Raw genomic sequence first — 23,298 nt, 5'->3', positions numbered from 1 at the left:
GTCTGTGGGGCTGGTCTGGATGGGTGGGGTGACCTGAGGGGAGAGTCTGACCCGAGTGTGTGGGGCTGACTCTGGTGTGTGTGGGGCTGACCCCCGTATGTGGGGCTGACCCCGATGTGAGGGGCTGACCCCGATGTGAGGGGCTGACCCCGATGTGAAGGGCTGACCCCCGTATGTGGGGCTGACCCCGATGTGAAGGGCTGACCCCAGTGTGTGTGGCTGACCCCAGTGTGTGGGGCTGACCCCAGTGTGTGGGGCTGACCCCGATGTGAAGGGCTGACCCCCGTATGTGGGGCTGACCCCGATGTGAAGGGCTGACCCCAGTGTGTGGGGCTGACCCCGATGTGAGGGGCTGACCCCAGTGTGTGGGGCTGACCCCGATGTGAGGGGCTGACCCCAGTGTGTGGGGCTGACCCCGATGTGAGGGGCTGACCCCGATGTGAGGGGCTGACCCCAGTGTGTGAGGCTGACCCCGATGTGAGGGGCTGACCCCCGTATGTGGGGCTGACCCCGATGTGAGGGGCTGACCCCCGTATGTGGGGCTGACTCCGGCGTCCGTCACTGACCCCCGTGCCCGTCACTGTCCCGCTGTGGGTGGCGGGGGTGGCGATGGCCGCGGAGCTGGTGAAGGTGGCTGTGCCCTGCCGGCCGCTGAGCGGGCGTGAAGCGGCCCTGGGGCACCGAGCCACCGTCCATCGTCGGCGGGGACAGCGCACGGGGCGGTGCCTGGTGCGGAACCCCGCGGCCTCCGCCCAGCCTCCCCAGGCTGTTCGCCTTCGACGGGGCCTTCGGCGGAGAGCTCAGCACCCAGCACGTCCACAGTGAGATCGCTACCCCCTGGTGGAGGTCAGTGGGCACCCAGGGCAGTTTTGGGCACCACAATGAGTTCCAGGAGCGTTTGGACAATGCTCTCAGGCACAGGGTGGGATTGTTGGGTGTCAATGCAGGACCAGGAGCTGGGCTCTGATCCTTGTGGGTCCCTTGCAGCTGAGCATGTTCTGTGAACACATAGCTCAGGAATGGGGCTGAGGGGTTTTCCAGGTGATCCCTAAGGAAAGCAGGATCCACTTGACCTTCCCCACACTCTGCCCATGGCAGGGTGGTGGAACAAGATGAACTTTAACGTCCCTCCCAACCCAAAGCATTTGGGGTTCCTGATTTATGGGCAGAAAGCCCTGTCCGCTGCTTCAAGAGGCTTAGCTACAAGCCTGGGCAGCAGAGGAGAGCAGACAGTGTTCCAGCAACAGTCTGAGAAATTGAACTTTGTTAGCAGCCAGCATGGCACTAAGGAGAGAGTTACATTTAATTGTTTTAAGTGGATGTTTATATCACAGAATCCCAGAATGGTTTGGGTGGGAAGGCACCTCATCCCATCCCATCTCCTGCCATGGGCAGGGACACTTTCCATTATCCCAGGCTGCTCCAAGCCCTCTCCAGCCTGGCCTTGGACACTGCCAGGGATCCAGGGGCAGCCACAGCTGCTGTGGTATCAAACTGATGATTTTAGGGACAAATTTACTGTCGAGTGAGAAACCTTAGAGAAGATGGGGAGCCTCAGCCTGGATTAGACTGGCAAAAGGATGGGGGATCCCTTTGTTTCCTTGTTAGCAGGTCAGCACAGGAAACAGCTGAGGTGAGAAATGAACCTCTTAAGCAAAAAAAGACCAACCTCCCTCCCCAAAGTGTTTTGTTAGAAGAAGTAACATGGATTAAATGGCTTGTGATGGTTTTAAGATGGAAGTTTCTAATCATGAGAACAAGCAGGGCTAGAAACAATTGATATTAGATAAATAGGTTATTTTTTCTTATTTAAAACTTAAGAAATCTAGTTATTTTTTCTTCCTACCACACTTCTCTGAAATAAGGGCAAGTGACAGTGAACAGCTTGCCAAACAAAAATTATTCAAAGCTAGAGACCATCCCCTTGGCCACCCCACAACCAACTATTGTTCTAGTTGTCTCTTTCAATCTCATAAGATTTTTGTGCCCTATGGCAAAAATATTATAGTTTGCTAAGTGTTGGTGTTGTCAACTGCTTTTCAACACCTGCACTGCTTCAAGATTCCTTGTTTTGAGAGAAAAACATTGATTTATATGCTAATTTTGTAATTGCTATACTCTGATGACGTGTGAAGATTAAGCAGCCATTTGATGTTTACTTCCAGCTCTTCCTTTAAAACACCTTTTGAGGGGGTGGCAATGAATCTGGACAATGTGTTTCCAGTTAGGAAATGATGGTGGCTGTTTTCTCTGCTTTTCCCCCATCTCCAGGGTCTCATGGAAGGCTACAATGGCACCGTCTTTGCCTATGGCAGTGGGAAATCCTTCACCATGCAGGGAGCTGCAGATTCTTCCTCACAGAAAGGGATCATCCCCAGGGTGTTTGAACACATCTTTGAGAGTGTGCAGGTGGGTGTGAAAGAGATCCTGGTGAGGTTTGCTAGAAAGACTTTGGTGTCCTGTGCCAAGAAGTGAGTGCTGATGGCATGGAGTGTGAATGGGGACAGGTTTGGGGTGCACTGCTCTGTGGTATTGTCAGACAAGGGGAGAGAAATGATGCATCTGACTCCATTGATATCAGAAGGCTAATTAATTACTTTATTATACTATATTATTTTGTACTATAGTACATTACATCTAAACTGAATCTGCCAAGCACTCAACTCTGCACAGAATCTCGTGACTCTCAGCCCACAGTCCTGACACACACACACACACCTGGCCCTGACAGGCCAAGGAAACAAAACACCATCACTGTGGATAAACAATCTCCACATTGCATTCTATTTTTGCACAGACACGGGCACAGCAAATGATGAGAATTGTTTTTCCTTTCTCTGAGGTTCAGAGAATGTGAAACCCAGAAATATTCTTGGGAAGAGCTGTGCCTTGCTTTACTCTGTGAGGAGAAACGTGGCTACACTGCTGAGGGCTGTGCACAGTCACCTGAACTGTCCCCTCATGCCAGGTGACACCGTGAGCTTGAGGTGTGGAAGGAGCAGGAGTGCCCTGCAGTGAGTGCTGAGTGCTTCCAGCTGCAGTGAATGGCCAGGGGGGGTTGGATGAGGTGCTGAAGGGTGGGGGGCACCCAGCTGTGGGAGAGGCTCCCTGTGCTGGGCAGCCTCAGCCCCAAATCCTCCCTGGCTCCCCAGTGTGCTGGGAACACCGAGTTCTGCTGAGAGCTCCTACCTGGAGATCTACAATGAGGACACATGGAGCTGACACCAAGCAGAAGCTGGAGGTGAGGCAGGCTCAATGTGTCTTGATTAAGTGCTTTAATTAGCTCAGATGGGTGTTACCGTGACTTAAAGTGCAACAAAGGTCTCTGTCTGAAGCCTGAGTGCCAGAATATGAAGTTACATGAGGAATATGGAAGCTAAGAGGGACTTTTGAGGGACTTCAGTGAAAGTTTAGGAAGAGGGAAGTTTAGTGGCTGGTAGCTCAGCAGCAGCTCTGTGAAAATCCTTCACTGGACAAGGCTGGAATAAAGTGCTCATGGGGCAGTTTCTTCCTCATCCTCTTCATCTCATGCTTGTCTCTATAGCAAGAGGATTCTGGGCTTTATAAATGTTTAATCTGATCTAGTGGAGCCACAGATGATCTCTTTATCTGCCTAAACAAAAAAGGCTGATCCTTTTTGAGGGCACACAGCAGGTATTTTTCCCCATGGGAGCACATGTGACATTTACAGGATCACAGGAGGGTAAACTCTCCCAAAATCCTAACCAGGGGGCTGACCTTTATAAAATTTACCTCCCGGTGGCTTTGCAGATCCTTTTGTATGCATTCCTGGAAGGAGCTAGAAATCTCCTGTCCCAATTTATTTCCTTGCAGGACTGCCCTGGTGTATCAAACCAAGGCTGTAGCACCTTGCAACGCTCTGGGACGGCAGCAGACCCAAACTGCCTTACAGGGCAGGCATTTCTAAAGGCAAACCCGTCTCTGCTCCATGTTCCAAGCGTGCTTTGCCTGTCTCCTGCAGAGGGAGAGTGGGAGCAGGGGACGCTCGCTGCGGTTTCCCTTCCTTTGTTCCCCACCGGCGGTGACAGGGGTTTCCATGGTGACACGATTGGCGCTGGGCAGAGCAGTTTCCAGGGTAACTCTGACACGCTGCCTGTTGCTGCCTGTGGAAAATGCATGGGTTTTATGATTGGCTTCTGGCAAATATTCAAATGAATATTGTATGTGTTGTGTTAGAAAGTAATGCTGTATTAATTCTCTTAAGCAGTTGGTTAAATGTAGTTTTAGGTTATAACAAAATGTTAAAATAGAAACGATGCTGTGTAGGATTCTTTTTTTTAAAGAAAAGACTGGCAGTGAGACAGCAGCCACAGGACACCTGAATCTTTCAGAGAAAGAGAATTTATTGCTCCATTATCAGGAGAAATGAACTTCTTCCTGCCTCAAAGGCGCTGTCAGGATTCAGAGGAAGAAGTTGACACTGCCCAGACAGAATCCTGTGTTTGATGGAATTTATGCATCATGTATGAGGTGTATGAATATGCAACAGGCTGTTGCTTTTAAGGGTTAATCCTCTGTTAATGTGGGTCCTTTTCCGGGCTTGTGATGCCCAGAAAGAGGTACCCAGACTGCCCATAACTCTTTGTCTCTATTGTCTCATATTGTCCCAATTCAAATTGTCCAAATTGTTATTACTCTAATTGTATTACTCTTTTTATAACCATTTTATTACTATTAAACTTTTAAAATTCTAAAAACAAGTGATTAGTGTTTTTCCCACTGCCTCCACCAAAGTACTTGAGGGAGTGTCCTGCCCAAACAAACCCCAAGCTGCCCCATTGCACACCTGAGCCCTCCAATTCCCCCAGAATCCCAATTTTGTTCTTTCCTTTGCCTTCCACCTCAGTGACTGCAGCCCTGTCCTGGGTCAGGAGTTCCTCAGGGACTCTGCAAGACCCCCAGACAGAGCCAGGCTACTCCTGGGGCTCTCAGCAGCACAGAGCATCACAGTGACTGAACCTGGGTTCATCCTGGGCATCATGGCTTTGGAACAAGGATAAATCCCACCCAGTTAAGTGTTCAGCCACTTTTGCTCTGTTCTGTAGGACTTTTTTAACAGCAAACACTGTCTTACATCATCTCTTGTGAACATCACTGAGCCTCCTCTTTGGAAGTCACAGAGCCAAATGTGGTCTGTGCTGCTCCATCATGACAACCATATCTCAATATCCTAGCTGACATGATAAAGATAGTTTTGGTGATGAACTTAGCAGTTGTGGGGTGTAACAGAGCTGTGGGAAATTAACTTAGCTCATTTAAAATTCCCATTTAAACTCCCATTTAAAATGTGGAGGGGGCTGGTGTAGGAGTGCAGGGATCTCTGGATTATTTTGTATTTTTTGTGTAGGTTTGATGGGTAACTCAAAGTTTTGGATATTTCCATTGCTTATTAACATTCTGTATGAAACTTTTCATCTGTGCAATTGATAATTACTGAGAAGATGCTGTTGGGTATTTAATGCTCTGTCTCAACCCAGAGTCCCAAATAGGACTTTTGTTCATTTAAAAATTAATTTATCTGGAGAAAAATGGTGACAGTTCACCTGTGTGTGATGGGTGGTACTTTGGGAATGTTATCAGTGAGCTCAAGCCACCCACTCAGAGCAGAGTTCAGCAAAGCACTGGGAACAATATCTGGGAATATTGTATTAAAAAAAGCTTCCTATGGCTGAGGAGATCTTACAGCCTTTGCCATAATAGGTGAGATGTAATTTGATTCTTGTTTAAAATATGCAGCTTAATAATAGAGAAGGTGGAGGGTGGATAGAAGCTGGGTTCCTCGTGGCCTGGGGGATGTCTGAATCAATCAGCAACTTTTAGCTTGAATTCTCTGAGCCATGAAGGTGGTTCCCTCTTTTTCTGTGGTTTTATTCCTCCTTCAGAAATCAGGCTTGCTGGTGGCAGTCAGATGTGGTTTTCTCATACTGAGCCATGGGCAGGGACACATTCCACCATCCCAGGCTGCTCCCAGCCCTGCCCAGCCTGGCCTTGGGCACTGCCAGGGACCCAGGGGCAGCCACAGCTGCTCTGGGCCAGGGCCTCCTCACCCTCACAGGGAAAGATTTCTATAGATCTCATCTAAATTCCCCCTCATGAAACAAACTGAGAAGGAAAAAAGCTGTATAAACTCATGGTCTGATCATGTTACTTGTAGAGGAATTTGGCTGAAACTATAAATACTGCTGAAATATGTGGAGAGGGATGTGTGTGTGTTCAGAGAGAGCAAGAACAGACATGAATTTTTACTGTTGAGAAAAGCACTGAACTGTGCAGATTTTAGATTAGGTAGATATTTTCTTACTTCAGGGAGTCGGGGCCCAAAGCAGACAAAGAGCAAGGCTGGAGCAGGATGTGGTGCCAGAACAGCTCTGGTTCTTGACTGTTGAGATGTTTCCTCCTAAGACTGACTGGGAATTGTTTCTGTGCAGATGAGGGAGGGCAGGATCACCTCAGGGCTGCCAAACTCAGCTTTGTGCATCTGGCAGGAGGTGAGAGACAGGCAAGGACTGGTGCCACTGGGGAGAGGCTCAAAGAGGCCACCAAAACCCACCTGTCCCTGTCTGCCCTGGGCAATGTCACCTCAGCCCTGGTGGATGCCAGGGGCAGACACATTCCCTACAGACTCCAAGCTGTTGGGATCTTTAGCTGTTCAGACTGACCCCAAGAAAAGTTCCAAAGTCTCTTTTCCCAGCCCAGCACTTGAAGAAGGAGTCAGGGCTCTTCATTTCTCAGTCTCAAGGCTGTTTATTGTATCTTATCTGTAAAATTCTTTCTCCTGCCCTGCCGAGGTCCATCCAGCAGGACAGTTCCAGGCACTCTGCCTGCCCCAGGGTGGTGTTATGTCTTTTATTATAAAAACTTCAATATTTACAATTACTTTCCAATACCTATCACCTATGTTAGACAGTGAGCTTCTACTCTAAGCCTATCTGTAAGTGCCAACATCCCAGCAGAAGATGGAGGCTAAGAAGAAGGAGAAAGGCTGGAAATGCCCAGTTCCCTCCATCTTGCCTCCTGAACCCCCATACCAGAAACCTAAAATCTACTTTTCCACCCTGTGATAACTTCACTATCATTCTACCTAAACTGTTGTGGCTCGCAGATCTTCATCTAAGGTTGGTAATTTGCTCACAGGTCATAATCAAACCCAGAGGTGTTTTGGACAGCCAGAGGGATGTTCTGGGTTCCCACACAAGCTGACCAGGCTGCTCCAGGACTCCCTGGGGGCAACGCCAGGACCCTGATGGTGGCATGTGTGTCCCCAGCTGATGACAGCTACAAGGAAAGCCTCAGCACCCTGCACTACACCAGTTGGGCCAGGAACATCAGGAACAAGCCCTGCATCAACCAGGACCCCAAGGACACCCTGCTGAGGGAGTACCAGGAGGAGATTGAGAAGCTGAAGGCCATTCTGGCTGAACAGAGGGCACAAGTGACTTGTCAGATAGGAGAGCCTTTACTGGCTGCAGAGATGACAAAAAAAGGGAGATTTACACATGAAATGTTGGCTAAATTTTACCTCAACCTTTCCTTTACCTACTGGAAGAAGGATCCTCCGTTCTGGTTACAGACTTTTCCTTCACTGCTGCCAAATTGACCTTATTCTACTGACATGGCAAAGACCATCTCCACAATCCAGTGTTTTCAGTAGTGGCAAATTCTGTTAATAAAGGCTGACATGATTCAAATCCATGGTTATTTTTGGTGATTGTGGCTAGAATTTGGTCAGTTGCAGAAGAGAGGTTTCAGCAGGAAGAACAAAAATGAGCTGCAAAAGAAATAATACTGTAAAATTCTTTTTTGAATATATCTATGTATGTTTTCAAAGTAACCATTCAGCCCCTTTTCTCCTACAATGTGTGTTTTTGACACTACTAGGGAAGTTTTGCCCTCCTTATGGCAGTGCCTGAGGACTCAGCCCAGCCTCTGTCCTCTGGAGCAGGAATAGGAAATGTAGGAGCAAATGAAGGGAAGAGCAGGCTTTAAGGAGCTGATCACCTTTGGAGAATTAGCCCCTAAAAAAGGGCAATTTTCAGCAGGGGATTAAGGCTGTAGGATGACTTTTTCCCCCTTTCTGCCCCCTTTCAGAAACAGCTGTGAACAAAGGTAATTTCCTTGCACTTTTCATCTTCCTGGTGTCTCTTCTCTCCCAAATCTGTAGCATAGCCCTGGAAACAAGTCCTGGTTTTCTTTGAAATAGATACTTTTATGTATAAATACCATCCAATTACATTCACTTCCATTTTCCCCTGAAGCTGGAGCCTCTCCCTCTCTCCCCACACCTCTGGAGCCCCAGGCTGGCAGCATTTTGGCAGTGAGCACAGTTTGAAGGAGCACAGGGGTTGCCATGTTCTTTCCTGGCACCCAGATTCTTTGTTCTCTTTCCAGGAATTCTGCTGACAATCCCACCCTGTAACTGTGAGTGATTTTTTATTTCTACTTTGCTTTGTAGGGCTTCTACCTGCTGGGGCTGCTCACCTGGAACAAATCCAGCTCCCTGCCTCAAACCCCAGGTGGATCTGGAAGCAGAGAAGCAGCTGATCAGAAAAGTAAGTTGGGAAAAGTGGCTTTGACTAAAACTTTTTTCATAGTAATCATTACAAATATGGTTCAGCCTTTCCAGATCACTTCTCTTCTCCTATTTTTCTCTATTTTGTAATCCTTGGACTTCTCCTATGAACACCATGTGTTATGGAGGCCCTGTGCCTTATCATAACCCACCTCTTGTTTCCACTTCTCTGGGGATGGATTGGAATGGATTCCCAGGAAGAATTTTTGGAGGAACTACATGTGAAATTGTCAGAAAAGAGAGGAGTAGAGTTGAGGAAAGCAGTCGTCAAAGGTGTTAGGAAGAATACAGAGATGAGGAAAAAGAGGAATACAGAGCCAGAGGGAAACAAAACTCTCTCCTTGCTCTTTAGAAAGTTCATTCCAGGGCACCACAACCAGCCAAGGCAGCCATTTCTAGGGCTGAACAGTCACTTTCATCAATAACAATCACTCCTGTGTGTCAACTTAAATCACAGGAATAGTCAGTGAATGCTGGTGGTGGAGTTGTATTGGGATGGGCACAAGGTGTGACCTGGAATGGGCCTGGATGTGACCTCAGGGACAGTCCTGGGGCTGTTGCTGTGCATTGCAGGAGTTCCAGGAGAGGCTGGCCCAGCTCCAGCCCAGATACCAAGCAGAGCAGGCATCCTGGAGAAGGACATCAGCAGCCTGAGGGATGACTTTGATCTCAAGGTGTCTGTTCTCCAGCATCTCCTCAGGAAGGGAGCAGCTGTGGAGGCTGTGCAGCCCAGCCCAGGTTCCCTCAGCAGCAGGGACTGGTTTTGCACTCACATCTGTGGCAGCCACTGCAGCAAGTGCTGCCTGGCAGCAGCAGTCCCTGCTCTCAGCCCATGCTCATCCACAGCAGGAGCAGGGACTCTGCCTCTCCTGGATTTAAGACTGTCCCAGCTTTGTCCTCTTCCCTATTTCCCTGACTTCTTTCCCTGTCGGGACCAGCCTGACCCTGACCCAAGCCTGTAAGCCTTGAGGCAATGAAAAGCCTCATTTTGAGTAAAACACCTGCTTTTTGCCCACGTAGCAGTTTTCCCCCTGCTGAGGGCAGCGTGGCAGAGTTCCCCCTGCCGAGGGCAGTGGCTCTGGAGCAGGGTCACTGCTGTGTCCCCTCCCCTGACTCTCATCCCGAGGGCAGGGCGGGGTGCCTGCCGCAGTCTCTCCCTCCGTATGCAAATGTGCTGCAGCACTTGCTCTCCCGGTGGATTATCCACACCATCGCTCACTGCAAGGCAGATATTCCTCTCACATCCTAGAAATGCCTCCTCTCCCTCTCCATTCCTGCTTTTCATGGACACCTGCAGTGCCTCAGAGCATGGTTGGCAATGTGCTCACACAGCACTTATCACCCACTAGTAATTCTTGAACCTGTCTTCTTCATTTTTGGTGCTATCACTTATTGAGGTGAAGGTTGAGAGGTTCTTTATTTCCTCCCCCTCTGATTACAAATGTGCACCCTCAGCTGTGGAATGGATGATTTTTGGAGCCTCTGAAATGGATTATTTATCTCCCAGCCCTAACAATCTGCATTCCTTTCCTGATACACCCTCTCAGTGTTTCATGGTTTTTACTGACCAGCAGAAGCAGGTGAATGACAGCCCTTTTCCTTTTAGACACATCATTCCCAGCTTTGGGGGAAGGCTCTGGGAGATGGTTTCACAGATTTCTGTCTAGTTTTGCACAGCTCATTACCAACACTGCAGGTATTTCCTCTTTTCAGCTGACACACAGACTAGAGCAATCTCTGACCACACACCTTCACATGAAGATGCTGTTGCTGCAGCACATGAAGAGCCAACATCAGCCCTCCAGGCTCCTTCTCCCCTCAGGATGAATAACCCTGAGAATTTGTGGGCAATTCTGTCTGTTAAGGGAGAGATCTCCAAAGAAACCCTTCATTTGGATTTGATATCAACATTACCTGAGTGGGTAATGTTGTGCTTCATCTCCCCCAATAATCCTATTTCAGGAGCACTGAAATAGGGCTGGGATATGAGGGATGCAGGCTTGGACTTGTGCTCAGCCCAAATCAAAATCAACCTGGCTCAAGGTTTTCTCTTTGCGAGAGAATTCCCTCAGCCAGAGCACACCACCACTTACTGGAGCAGCATGGGGGCTTGGGCTGCTCCAGAAATACAGGATTAAAGCAAATTCTCCTGATTTTTCACTTCCTCCATTGTGTGGAACTACGTCCAATTAGAAAACTGAAGCTAAGATATGCTGTGACAGTCTGATTCTGAACAGTTCTGTGGGTTTTAACCTGTTGTTCTGTAGGTTTTAACCACTCTTTCAGCTTCCCTGTGGTGTGTGCTCACTCTGTTGGGTCTCTCCTGGCTCAAACAGGAGCTGCTATGAAATGCAGAACAGCAGTGCCTGTAATTCTTTCTATTAAGGGAGACATCTCCAAAGAAACCCTTCATTTGGATTAGATATCAAATGTTAGTGCTCCTATTGTAAGAATAAATCCTATTCCTTTTGTGGCAAACAAGAGAAAATGCCCTTCTAATCACATTGTTAAATCCAGGTTCTGTGCAGATTGGGCAGGAGGGTTTGGTTCCACAGGTGTGGGGATTTCAAAGGCACTGCTCAGGCTTTACACATCAGGGCAGCTCAGCAGAGCAAGATTGAATCCTTGCATTCAGTGTGTGTTAAGCACAGGAAAGGGAAGGTCACCTGGCAGGAGCAGTGCAGCAGAATAGCAGGTCAGTTCTGGGGGAGAATGAGCCATTTCACAGGGTTTGGAGATAATTAGGAGGCTGTTATCAGTAAAAGGGTTATCAGCCAATTTGAGACAGGGCTGGCCAACCTGAGCTAGACAAAGGAATGCTCTGGAGCATGGCTTTATTTCAATATTCCATGATTTCAAACATAGCCCTGTGCCAGTGCTGCATTAACAACACTGAGGTGACACAAATCATGGCTGATACTGCCCCAAAATGGAAACCATACTGTGGCTTTCAGATCTAACACTCCCACATCCAGCAGTTAAAATAATTCTCTGTGTGATTTTGGCACCTTTTGTGCATCCTTGAAAAAAAAATATATTCAGTGTTTATTTAAATATAAATACACAAAACAAGGGTTTTAAAGATAATTTTATGAGCTTTATTATGGATTTCTGGACATCCTTGTTGACTGACTCCATGCTTTGCCTTTGTGGAGTATTTTGCCCAGAGGAGCTGTGGGTGCCCCGGGATCCCTGGAAGTGTCCAAGGCCACGTTGGACAGGGTTGGAGCAATCTGAGAGAGCAGGAGGTGGCCCTGCCCATGGCAGGGGGTGCAGTGAGATGGCTTTAAGGTCCTTCCCATCCCAAACCACTCTGGGATTCTTTTTATGACAGAAAGTGTTAATAATAAGTACAGTCTACTATGATTATTCAGGGCAGAAAATCTTATCATAATCCCCAATTTTCTGTGTTCCCAAATGTCACCCATGGAAGGACATGGCTCCTCCAGGCTTGTGAAGCTGTTCTTGAGCTGGTGTTCCCTTCTGCAGGTGCTGCAGCAGCAGCTGCTGGGGGGAGCAGGCTCAGAACCAGGAGCTGAAGGAAAAGCACAAGCCCTGCAGGAATCCAGCAAGGACAGCAGTGAGCAGGCTCTCCTCAAGGTCTATAGCTCCATTCAGGATGTGAAAAATGCATGTGTTTTATGATTGGCTTTTGGAAAATATTCAAATGAATATTATATGTGTTGTGTTAGAAAGTAATGCTGTATTAATTCTATTAAAAAGTTTTAGGTTATAAAAATTGTTAAAATAGAAACTGTGCTATGTAGGATACTTTTTTTAAAGAAAGGACTTGCAGTGACACAGCAGCCACAGGACACTTGAATCTTTCAGAGAAATAGAATTTATTGCTCCATTATCAGAAGAAACGAATTTCTTCCTGCCTCAAAGGCACTCTTGGGATTTGGAGGAAGAAGTTGATGATGACCAGACAGAATCCTGTGTTTGATGGAATTTATGCATCATGTATGAGGTGTATGAATATGCAACTTTTAATGGTGCTTTTAATGGTTAATCCTCTGTTAATGTGGGTCCTTTTTCGGGCTTGTGCTGCCCAGAAAAATATACCTGGACATCTGTAACTCATTGTCTAATATTGTCCTAATTCAAATTGTCCAAATTATCATTACTCTAATTGTATTGCTATTTTTATAACCATTTTATTACTATTAAACTTTTAAAATTTTAAAAACAAGTGATTGGCATTTTTCACACAGAAGGAGGTTCAAGCCAAGAGCAGGGCTCTGGAAAAGGTGCAGGAAAAGGTGAGGGAGCAGCTCCTTCCTCCTCCACATCCTCATTTTTTGAGTTCCAGGGCTGTAGGTTTAGAGAATGACTCTGACTGTGTCAGGATTTCATACACCACATTGTGTGTGTGAGCTTTTATGAAATCTCTCATGTGAAAAATGCCAACCACTTGTTTTTATAAGTTTAATAGTAATAAAATGGTTATAAAATAGTAATACAATTAGAATAATAATAGTTTGGACAATTTGAATTAGGACAATATGAGACAATAAAAGCAAAGAGTTAGAGACAGTCTGGGTACCTTTTTCTGGGCAGCATAAGCCTGAAAAAGGACCCACATTAACAGAGGATTAACCATTAAAAGCAACAGCCTGTTGCATATTCATACACCTCATCCATGATGCATAAATTCCATTCAAATACAGGATTCTGTCTGGGCAGTGTCAACTTCTTCCTCTGAATCCTAATGGTGTCATCCTGTCTGAGCAAGGAAGAAGTTTGTTTCTCCTGATAATGGAGCAATAAATTCTATTTCTCTGAAAGATTCAAGTGTCCTGTGGCTGCTATCTCAGTGCCAGTCCTTTCTTTAGGAAAAAAAAATATCCTATATAGCACAGTTTCTATTTTAACATTTTGTTATAACCTAAAACTATATTTAACTCACTACTTAAGAGAATTAACACAGCATAACTTTCTAACATAACACATACAATATTCATTTCAATATTTGCGAAAAGCCAATCATAAAATACACATTTTTCACACCTCAGGTGGGACATTAAGCTTTTGAAGCCCAAACCCTCCGGTTGTAAAGGCTCTCGGTGTGTGCCACTCGGCGGGAGGAGCACGTGTGGGATGGGAGGGGATGCGACTCCCTCTGTCGACCTTCGGATCTGCTGCAGCTGCTGCCAGCTCTGAGCTCGCTTTCTGGGGCAAGAAACAAAACATTACAGTAATGCTCTTCAATTTTACGTTTAAAATCTTCATTTTCAAAACACTTGAAAATCAGTTTTGCTCTGATAGTTTGTGGTAGAATCAGAGGGTGTGCAAAAAATTTACATTTGTGTGTACAGTCCTAGACCTGCATGTGAAGGACTTGCTTTATTTGTGTAATCAAAGAAATATTGCAATTTTTTAACCAAAGTTAGGAAATTCCAGGAGTTCTAAGACCACATTAGTAAGATTAGCTTCAGGTTCATTCAAAAATCATCCCTGTGGAGAAACATGAGAAGACTTTCTTTAAAACAGACATGGAATAATCTCTCCCTTGGGCAGGGACACCTTCCACTATCCCAGCCTGGTCCAAGCCTTGTCCAGCCTGGCCTTGGACACTCCCAGAGAACCAAGGGCAGCCACAGCTGCTCTGGATTTATTGAATTTTGTTCTGGATTAATTTAATTTATTTTACTTAATCCTAATTTGTACCTACATTACAAAACTTTCCAAATATTGAAGCTGGCTCGTGGCTTAGGGATATCATCCAAGCTGAGTACTACTAAAATGATGGTGACAGGACAGAATCCAGCTCCGATCAATGGTGGGTGATTGAGTGTGGTTCTGCTGGGTTAAAATCCTAGTTTATGTGTTGGTTTGTTGTTTTTGAGAGGGTTCATATAGTTCCCATAGCCTCTCATTTAAATTCAGTCCAGGGAGCAGAGGAGCAGTGGAAGTGGTTCCCGATGAAAAGGGGTACAAATACGGAGTATGACAGAAAGGGATACAAATACAGAGTATGACAGAAAGGGGTACAAATACAGGGTAAAATAGTAACCCTTAACAGCAGCAACTAAAGGCAAGTCCCAGAATTCTAACATGCAATGTTTAACAACGGACCAACACTTCAAATTAAGACCCTACCAACTTCATTAATATCAACTAGCAATTACCACTCTGAAAAAGAGCTCTCATCTCCAGGGCTTCATTTCTCACAAAGGGACAGTGCCTGGGGAGAGGAGGGCGCTGTGGGGGACAGGGAGGTGACCCTGCTCGACAGGCCATGCTCAGGCTGCATGCACTCTAACATCTTGCACACACAATTTGTCTGGAAAGTGTGAGTAACAAAGGTGCAGATCCCTCGGGAATCTGAGCAGTGCCGGGATCAGGGAGCGCAGCCAGCAGGAGCCCCTTTAGGCACCAGGAGAGGTTCTAAGATCTGCCTGGAGCCTTCTCTCCTCCAGGCTGTTTTTACCCCAGAACTAACTTTGCCCTGTTTGGGTGGATGAAGAGCTGTTCCCTGCAGTGCTCAGTGGGGCTGAGTGCCAGAATTGTGAGAGAAAAATGGAGATGTTCAAGTGATTGTTCTACACACAATGACCGTCTCTTCCCACAGCGGTTCCAGCTCTGCCTGGCCGGACAAGCCCATCGAATGAGAGCAGGGAGCCAGCGGTACGACCCATTCCTCCTCCATTTCTATCCCATTTTACCAATTTTGCCTCATTGCTGGCGCTGCTGACAGCGTTTGCCACCTGCAGCCCGAGGATGAGCACTCCAGGCTGGTGCTGGACAGGAGCGACAGTGAAACCATCGCCAGCAGCTACTTCTGATCCCGAGCTAGCCAGATCCTGCAGCTGGACCTAGGTAATCCCCTTTGCCCCGATATCACCGGCACTCCTCATTTTCCTCCTTTTCCTTGAGAAATCAAACGGCGACCCACCCAGGCCCAATTCTGCCTTAACCCCTTGACCTCTCGGGGGCTTCTCGCAGGACGCAGCCGCATTTTGGGGTCCCGCACTGCCCCACCACACACACACCCCCTTCCCCTCCTGCAGCTCCCGCTGGCTCTGCGGGCAGCACCGCGCCCCAGGCCCGGCCCTTGCGTCTGCAGCCCCTGGCGCCCACGAAGGGCAATGCCAGCTCCAGCGCCCGCCGCTTCTGACCCACCGCAGGAGGGAGGGGACGGCGGCGGGGCCCTCCCTGTTCCGCGGCGATGGCGGCCGCGCTGAGTCGCGATAGCGCGTGCGCTGCGTCCCAGAGGAGAGGATCTGTCTGTCGCTGATTGGCTGGAGGCCGCTCGGCGCTGGCGCTGATTGGTTGGAGGCTGCCCGCCTCTGGAGTAGTTCGGCGACCGGGAGCAAGATGGCGGCGGCCGCTGTGGTTGTGTGTGGGTTCCTGGCGGTGCTGGCGGCGGGCGCTGAGGGCGGGCCCCGCACGCTGGTGCTGCTGGAGAACGGGAACCTGCGCGACACGCACTCCATGTTCTTCCGGAGCCTCGCGGGTACCGAGCGGGCCGCGGCGGGATGCCGGGAGGGGTTGGATGGGGCGGGACCCAGGGTCAGGATGGGGGAGGAGGTTGGGGTTACCTGAGGGAAAAGGGTTTGGGGTCTTCGGGTCAGGCCGAGGGAGGAGATGGGAGTCCCCTGGCTGGGCTGAGGGCGCAGCCAGGGGTCCCTTGCTGGAAGGGGCTGTGTCCTCTCGTCAGGATCAGGGTCCCCTAGGGGAGAGGGGCGTGTTGGGGTTCACTGTTCTGGATGAGGGAGGAGATTTGGGAGGTTGCATCGGGCAAAGGGAGGAAATTGGAGTTTCCAGGCGGAAAAGGAGGGTGTTTGGGGTTCCCATGTCAGAGTGGAGGAGGAAAATGGGGTCCTCTGAGGTAGAATGGGGGGTTTGAGGTCTCCTGGTCAGTCAATGGGAGGTGATGGGGACGCTGGGCCTGGATGGGAGAGGAGATTGGGCTCCCCATGTCAGAATGGTGGAGGAGATCAAGATCCCCTGGGCAGGCAGGAAAGGAGACAGATATTGCTGGGGAGAGGGGCTTGTTTGGGTTCTCCTGGTCAGAATGAAGATTTGTGTCCCCATGTCAGGCTGAAGGAGGAGATTGCAAGGGGGGGCTGTTGGAGTTCCCTGGGCAGGTTGAGTGAGAAGAAGGAGACCCCAAGCCAAGGGAGGAGATTGGGGCTCCCTGGTGTAGGGGGTCCCCTGGCCAGGCAGAGGGAGAGGATTGGGAACCCTGTGCCAGTCTGAGGGAGGACATTGGGGTTCCCTGGAGGAGAGGGGGTGAATGTTTGGGATCTTCTGGTCAGAATGAGGCAGGAGATGGGGTTTTTTTCAGCTGTGCCTGTGTTTAGGTCCCCTGCAGCATCAGTCCCTGTTTGATGGGTGACAGTGAGGCATCCTTTGACATCAGGGCTCTTCAGGGGATCCACTCCTTGGGTTTATTTGGGAACTTTCAGGTGCTGCTCTTAAAAAGCCCCTGCTCTTAAAAGGCAGTGTTTCCAGACTGCTCCTTCACTGGGGAAATAAAGCTCTGGCTCCTGCTGCAGTTGTGCTGCTCCATGTGTCCCTTTTGTGTCCTGGCTGCAGACAGGGGCTTCGACCTCACCTTCCGGACAGCAGATGACGCCGGCCTGTCCCTGATAAAATATGGGGAGTTCCTGTATGACAACCTCATCATCTTCTCCCCATCCATAGAAGGTAAATGTGGAGGGGAAACCTGTGGAGCTTGATCTCGTCTTTGGAAGGGCATTTCCAGCTGCTCTGTGAATTTTAATTAAGTCCTGTGCTTTGGATGTACTCAGTAGCAAACTGCAGCTCTGTCCAAGCCTTTATTGGTGGTTCTTCCATTGATTTGGTGATTTGCTGTGGTTTAATTCTGCTGGGGGGGGTGTTTCTGAGCTCCAGCCATGAATTGCTGCTGTTTGCTTTCAGACTTTGGTGGGAACATCAATGTGGAGACCATCACTGCGTTCATCGACGGCGGCGGCAGCGTCCTCGTCGCCGCCAGCTCGGACATCGGTGAGTGCAGGTGTTCCTGCAGGGAATTCATTCACTGCAGCAAAGGCAGCTCCTCCTGGTCACCTCAGGGCTTGCTCGGGGAGGAAATGGCTGATTCATGCCTTTAGTAACACGTTCAGTGGGAATTTTTTGGGTTGCTGTTGATAATTGCTGCCCCAAGATGTGCAGGGTGTCTCTGTTTCTGTCTCTGCTTTGGCCTGCACAACTGAAGAACGAGTCTGGGCTCTTCACTTTTTGGTCTTGAGGTTGTTTATTGATTCTTATGTATAAAATTTTCTTTCTGCCCAGCCGAGATCTGCTCAGCAGGGCAGCCACAGGCACTCTGTGTTATCCTTTTATACTACAAAGTATGTATAACCTATTGACACTTCATTCCCAATACCCATCACCCATGTTAGACAGTGCGCTTCTACTCTAAACCAACTCCAAAACTCACTGCAGAAAATGGAGAAGAAGAAGAAGAAAGGCTGGACATGCCCAGATTCCTCCATTTTGTCCCCATAACCCCTAGACCAAAAATCCTAAAATCTACATTTTCACCCTGTGATCATTTTGTTATTACACTGTTCAAACCTGTGTGACTTTCATGTCCTCATACAAAATTGGCAACTTGCTCCAAGGGTCAAAATCAAATCTCCAGGTGTTCTGGGCAGCATGCCAGGGTCTCTGAGCCCCCTGACGGGGTCCTTGGCAACTCTGGACACCTGGAGGGATGCACTGAGTTCCGAGAGGAATTCAGTGGGGAGCTCATGTTGTTCCCTGGGGTTTGGCTCATAGAGCATTGAACACATGACTCTCAGCTGAATTTAGTGCTGAGTCCCTGCGTGGTGTGACAGAGGATCCATTGTCCCTGCAGGTGACCCCCTGCGAGAGCTGGGCAGCGAGTGTGGCATTGAGTTTGATGAGGAGAGGACAGCAGTGATCGACCACCACAACTACGACATCTCTGACCCTGGCCAGGTAAGGGCCTTGCCTGCTGCTCCTGCCTGCTGGGATGGGTGCAGAGCTGCAGGGATGAATCCTCTGTCCTCCTGTTTTTCCTCTATCCCTTCTCTCCCCCACTCCTCCCAGGAAAGTGGGAAATAATCCCTATTGCAGCATTCAGTTCTGCTGCTGTCAGGATGCTTCAGGCTCTGGTTTCAGATGGTCACCGTGTGCAGGCAGTGATTAATGCTGGTTCTGGATCTCTTTGAAACTTGGGGGGGAATTTCACCTGAGGGTGAAGTGTGTCAGACACCAAGTGCAACACTTCAATTTCAGTCCCAGATTTTCAGATCAGTATAGAAACACAGAAACATTTCTACAATTTTGTCTGCCTGGTGTAATCCAGCATTTTAAAATTAAAACTTATATTAAAGTCTGAGCTAAATATACTCTGGTAATTTTTGTTTAAGGTGAGCTGTTGAAGCAGTACGTACGTGCATGTTGTCCTGGTTTGAGGATGAAGGTTGCTAAATGCAGGGAAATAAAACACTGTAGGTGTTGCTGTCTTTATCAAGTGGCAGTTGGTATTTCCTTGAAGATCAGTATTAACCTAATTCGATCATAAAGACAAAAATACTGTTGTTTTGCTTTTTAATTGAACCACAACGTTCACCCAACAGTTGTAATTGTCTGTAAAATAAACTTTTAACTGAGAAGCTGTTGTTTGTCATTAGACCCTGACTCACCTCACATGGATCTCTTGTTTCCCCAGCACACACTGATCGTGGCTGACACTGAGAACCTCCTGAAGGCCCCCACCATTGTGGGCAAGGCTGCACTGAACCCCATCCTGTTCCGAGGAGTTGGGTGAGCAGCAGGGCTCAGGTGGGGGAAGAGCAGTTGAACCTGGAGTGTTGCTGTGAGGTGGGGTCAGCCCCTGGGGATATTAACATGAGCTTAACAAATCTCTCTTGATTTCAAACAAAATTAGAAGGAAATCCTCCAGAGCAGTTTAGTTGTTGACTTAGGAATGGTACCTAACAAAATAGTGGAAGAAATATTTGGTTTCTCAGCAGGTAGAAGGGTGAGAAGGTCCATGGGCTTGAGCAGGTGGCCCCACGTTCCTCTGGGTGTGGGGACCCTGGGGCTGTTCGTGCTGCTCACTGTGGCTTTCCCTGCAGGATGGTGGCTGATCCTGACAACCCGCTGGTGCTGGATATCCTCACTGGCTCTTCCACTTCCTACTCCTTCTTCCCAGATAAGCCCATCACTCAGGTACACTCCCTTCCTTTCTCTCCTGTTTTGAGCTGTGCTTCTACGATTTAGTCCCTCTAACTTCAGATGCTTGGGAAAATCCTGGAGTGTTTGATCTCCTGATTGATTTTGGTTGGGCTGTTGGCTGCTTTCCTGTGACGCTGTTCACAGGGGTTTTAGGATGAGGGAAGAGATGAGGATCTGACTCCATGTTTCAGAGGGCTTGATTTATTATTATATATATTATATTAAAACTATACTAAAAGAATAGAAGACAGGATTTCATCAGAAGGCTGGCTAAGGATAGAATAGGAAAGAATGATAATAAAGGCTTGTGGCTCGGACAGAGAGTCTGAGCCAGCTCACTGTGATTGGCCATTAATTACAAACATCCAACATGGGCCAATCACAGATGCACCTGTTGCATTCCACAGCAGCAGATAATCATTGTTTACATTTTGTTCCTGAGGCGTCTCAGCTTCTCAGGAGGAAAAATCCTAAGGAAAGGATTTTTCATAAAAGATGTCTGTGACACTTCCCAATGTTGCCTTCCTCTGCTATCTGAGGAGGTGTTCAGCATGAGGAACATGTGCCCTCCATGCTCTGGAGGGGAGGCCAGCCTAGATCAAAGCATCTCTCCCATTCCATCCCAGCTGGAGTCCTACCAGAATCCTCTTCCTGCTTTTTCTGGGCTTCATGGTTACTCCTTAACTGCAGCTGGTGCTCCTGCAGCCAGCCTGTGCCACCCCAGAGCAAACTGTGCCCATTTGCCCCGCAGTACCCGCACGCCGTGGGCAAGAACACGCTGCTGATCGCGGGGCTGCAGGCGCGCAACAACGCCCGCGTCGTCTTCAGCGGCTCCCTCGACTTCTTCAGCGACGCCTTCTTCAATTCTGCCGTGCAGAAAGCGACCCCAGGCTCCAAGAGGTGAGTTGGCTTCCTTGATTGAGGATGTTTGGGGAACCCCTTGAGGGCAGAACTCCTGGGAAACAGGCAACAAATGTTTGTGTTTTGGGTTGGAGCAGAAAGCTTGAATTGATTTGGGGTGACACATCCTTTACTGTAGCAGAACAAAGCGCTTTGGAAAGCAGCTCCTTCCTTTAACCTCAGCTCAGTTTGTGTTGCTTTCACCTGTTTGGTTTGGGTTTAGGCCATGCGTCACTCTTGCACTGGGGTCAGGGCAGGAACAGGTGAGAGGCAGGATGGGAGAAAAGGCAAAGAAGGCTTTATTCAAAAGAACCACGAGGTTTTTATAGAGTGGTACGATAGATTCTATTCTGTTGGCTAACTAACAGAAACACCTTTCTTATGCACTGTCCTTGAGAGGAACAGAAAACTAAAGTACAAAAACACTACCTGCAAATTGTTTATAGTCAACAAGTTATCACATGTTTCCAGCTCCCTAAAACTTCTCAGAAGCCGCTGTGAGAAACGCTTGCCGTTTCTCTCTCTCTGTCCCGTGGCATCCACAGCCATGGGGTATTTTCTCAGCTGCTTCAACCTCTCTTGTTGCACAGGTACTCCCAGACAGGTAACTACGAGCTGGCCGTGGCCCTGTCCCGCTGGGTGTTCAAGGAGGAGGGCGTTCTGCGCGTGGGCGCCGTTTCCCACCACCGTGTCGGGGAGCTGGCGCCGCCCAACGCCTACACCGTCACCGACCTCGTGGTGAGGCTGCCGGCCTGGCAGGGCGGGGCACACGGGAGCCGCCCCAGGGAGGAGCTGGGCAGCGCTGGGGCTCCGATTGGGCTGGCACTGGTTCTCAGGCATCGCTGCTTGATTTGTCCCAGGAGTACAGCATCGTGATTGAGAAGCTCGCTGACGGCAAGTGGGTGCCCTTCGACGGGGACGACATCCAGCTGGAGTTCGTGCGCATCGACCCCTTCGTGCGCACCTTCCTCAAGAGGAACGGTGGGTCCCTGTCAGGAGGAGAGGGAGCTTCCCCTCAAGAGGAACAGCAGTTCTGTCAGGAGGAGAGGGAGCTTCCCCTCTAGAGGAACAGCAGATCCCTGTCAGGAGGAGCAGGAGCTTCCCCTCTAGAGGAGCATCAGGTCCCTGTCACAAGGAGAGGGAGCTTCCCCTTTAGAGGAACAGATCCCCCTCAAGTGGAACAGGGTGTCCCCGTCGCTGCCCTGGCCCCACACTGGGGGTGTTTTCACCTTCCACAGCTTCTCCTGTCCCCTCAGTGTCACCCCTGTCTCCCCTCAGGTGGCAAATACAGCGTGCAGTTCAAGCTGCCGGATGTTTATGGCGTGTTCCAGTTCAAAGTGGATTACAACCGGCTGGGATACACCCACCTCTACTCCTCCACTCAGGTAAGTGTTGGGGGGTGAATCCCCCCTGTCCTGGAGGAAAGGCTGCCTTGGGCTGCAAGGGCTGCTCTGTCCCCGTGCAGGTGTCCGTGCGTCCCCTCCAGCACACGCAGTACGAGCGCTTCATCCCCTCGGCCTATCCCTACTACGCCGGTGCCTTCTCCATGATGGTCGGCCTCTTCATGTTCAGCATTGTGTTCCTGCACATGAAGGAGAAGGAGAAATCTGACTGAGCTCCCCGTGGGAGCCTTTTCCTGATGCCAGGAGGGCCAGGCAGTGTCAGAGCCTCTGTGTATCTGTGTCAGGACTGGTGGGTGCCGGATGCACTGTGGGGCTGTGTTTGGTTTTTTTATTTTTACACCTGGGGGGGTTATTGAGAACGATAATTAAATTTTGGGGGGTGAATCTGTTACCAGAGTGTCTGCAAACCCGGGACCAGGATGCTTCCAGTTTATACTGATGAGTCGCAATGCTTGCTCACTCCACTGTTGGAATGATTGGGGTTGGGGTTGGGCTGGAATGATTTGGATGGATTGGGGTTGGGCTGGAATGATTGGGGTTGGAGTTGGGCTGGAATGATTGGGGTTGGAGTTGGAATGATTTGAATTGCAGATTAACTCCCAGTTCAAAATAAAGTCTTGTTCCTCTCACCCTGGCTGGGAGTGAGGTGAGTTCATGGCCTGGGGCATTCAGATGCAATCCCAGAACTGAGGCTGTGTCCCCACCTTGCCTGCTCCAGGCATTCCTCAGGGTGGGAGGGAGGCTGGAGGGTGCTGAGAGGGAAAAGGAGGAGTCTGGGTCACACAGGGGGACTTGGAACACCCCAAAAGCACAACAAAGGGTCTGGGGTGTCCCCAAAGGCACATGGAGGAGAACAGGGCAGGTCAAAACCCCGTCTGTGCCCCATCATGCAAACAGGTGAGTTCAGGGACACACCAAAGGCTCAGCAAGGGCCAGGGATTGCCCCCAAATGCACACTGAGGGGTCTAGGGGAAAAAAAACAGCTGGAAGATGTGATCCCAAAACAGAGTGAAGTGGAGGAGCTGAAGGGGAGGCAGAGGTGTGAGATGGAGTGAGTGGCTCTTGGGGTGCTCCTGGGCTGGTTTGGGATGGAAGGTGGGGAAATGACAGTGGGAGCGATGGGGTCAGAGGAACCAGTGAATGAAAGGATGAAGGGGAAGGGGCCTTGGGGGGGGCAGCAGGTGGGACACAGGGACCCATGGGGATCCTTGGGACAGCAGGGAC

At 49.2% G+C, this 23,298-nt stretch overlaps 2 protein-coding genes across 2 annotated transcripts; both read left to right on the top strand.

Annotated features, from left to right (window-relative positions):
* Positions 1–609: 609 nt before the first annotated feature.
* Positions 610–15,710, top strand: KIF17 (kinesin family member 17). The gene is given in 17 exon segments (XM_058818541.1): positions 610–759; positions 761–827; positions 830–846; positions 2,272–2,435; positions 3,183–3,212; positions 3,214–3,257; positions 6,450–6,652; positions 7,218–7,239; positions 7,242–7,460; positions 8,474–8,503; positions 8,506–8,570; positions 9,164–9,215; positions 9,218–9,312; positions 12,080–12,211; positions 12,808–12,852; positions 15,307–15,412; positions 15,604–15,710. Coding segments are annotated over 17 exon segments (1,548 nt in total).
* A 178-nt stretch (positions 15,711–15,888) lies between these two features.
* DDOST (dolichyl-diphosphooligosaccharide--protein glycosyltransferase non-catalytic subunit) lies at positions 15,889–22,612 on the top strand. The gene is made up of 11 exons (XM_058818764.1): positions 15,889–16,049; positions 17,135–17,245; positions 17,480–17,566; positions 18,423–18,526; positions 19,263–19,357; positions 19,672–19,765; positions 20,523–20,671; positions 21,262–21,409; positions 21,532–21,652; positions 21,950–22,056; positions 22,137–22,612. Exons 1-11 carry the CDS (start codon positions 15,911–15,913, stop codon positions 22,284–22,286), a joined length of 1,305 nt encoding a protein of 434 aa, XP_058674747.1. The 5' UTR covers positions 15,889–15,910; the 3' UTR covers positions 22,287–22,612.
* Positions 22,613–23,298: the final 686 nt, after the last annotated feature.

Source organism: Ammospiza caudacuta, chromosome 22 (genome assembly GCF_027887145.1).
Source record: "Ammospiza caudacuta isolate bAmmCau1 chromosome 22, bAmmCau1.pri, whole genome shotgun sequence".
Taxonomy (NCBI): domain Eukaryota; kingdom Metazoa; phylum Chordata; class Aves; order Passeriformes; family Passerellidae; genus Ammospiza; species Ammospiza caudacuta.
Note: the sequence above shows the minus strand (reverse complement) of the source record. Positions and strands in the feature narration are given on the sequence as shown.

Bases quoted from the DNA above. Each gene is read 5' to 3' on its own strand.
- DDOST (XM_058818764.1), top strand. From the start codon at position 15,911: ATGGCGGCGGCCGCTGTGGTTGTGTGTGGGTTCCTGGCGGTGCTGGCG. The intron at 20,672-21,261 runs GTGAGTTGGCTT...CTTGTTGCACAG, and splicing joins GCGACCCCAGGCTCCAAGAG to GTACTCCCAGACAGGTAACT. The intron at 22,057-22,136 runs GTAAGTGTTGGG...GTCCCCGTGCAG, and splicing joins ACCTCTACTCCTCCACTCAG to GTGTCCGTGCGTCCCCTCCA.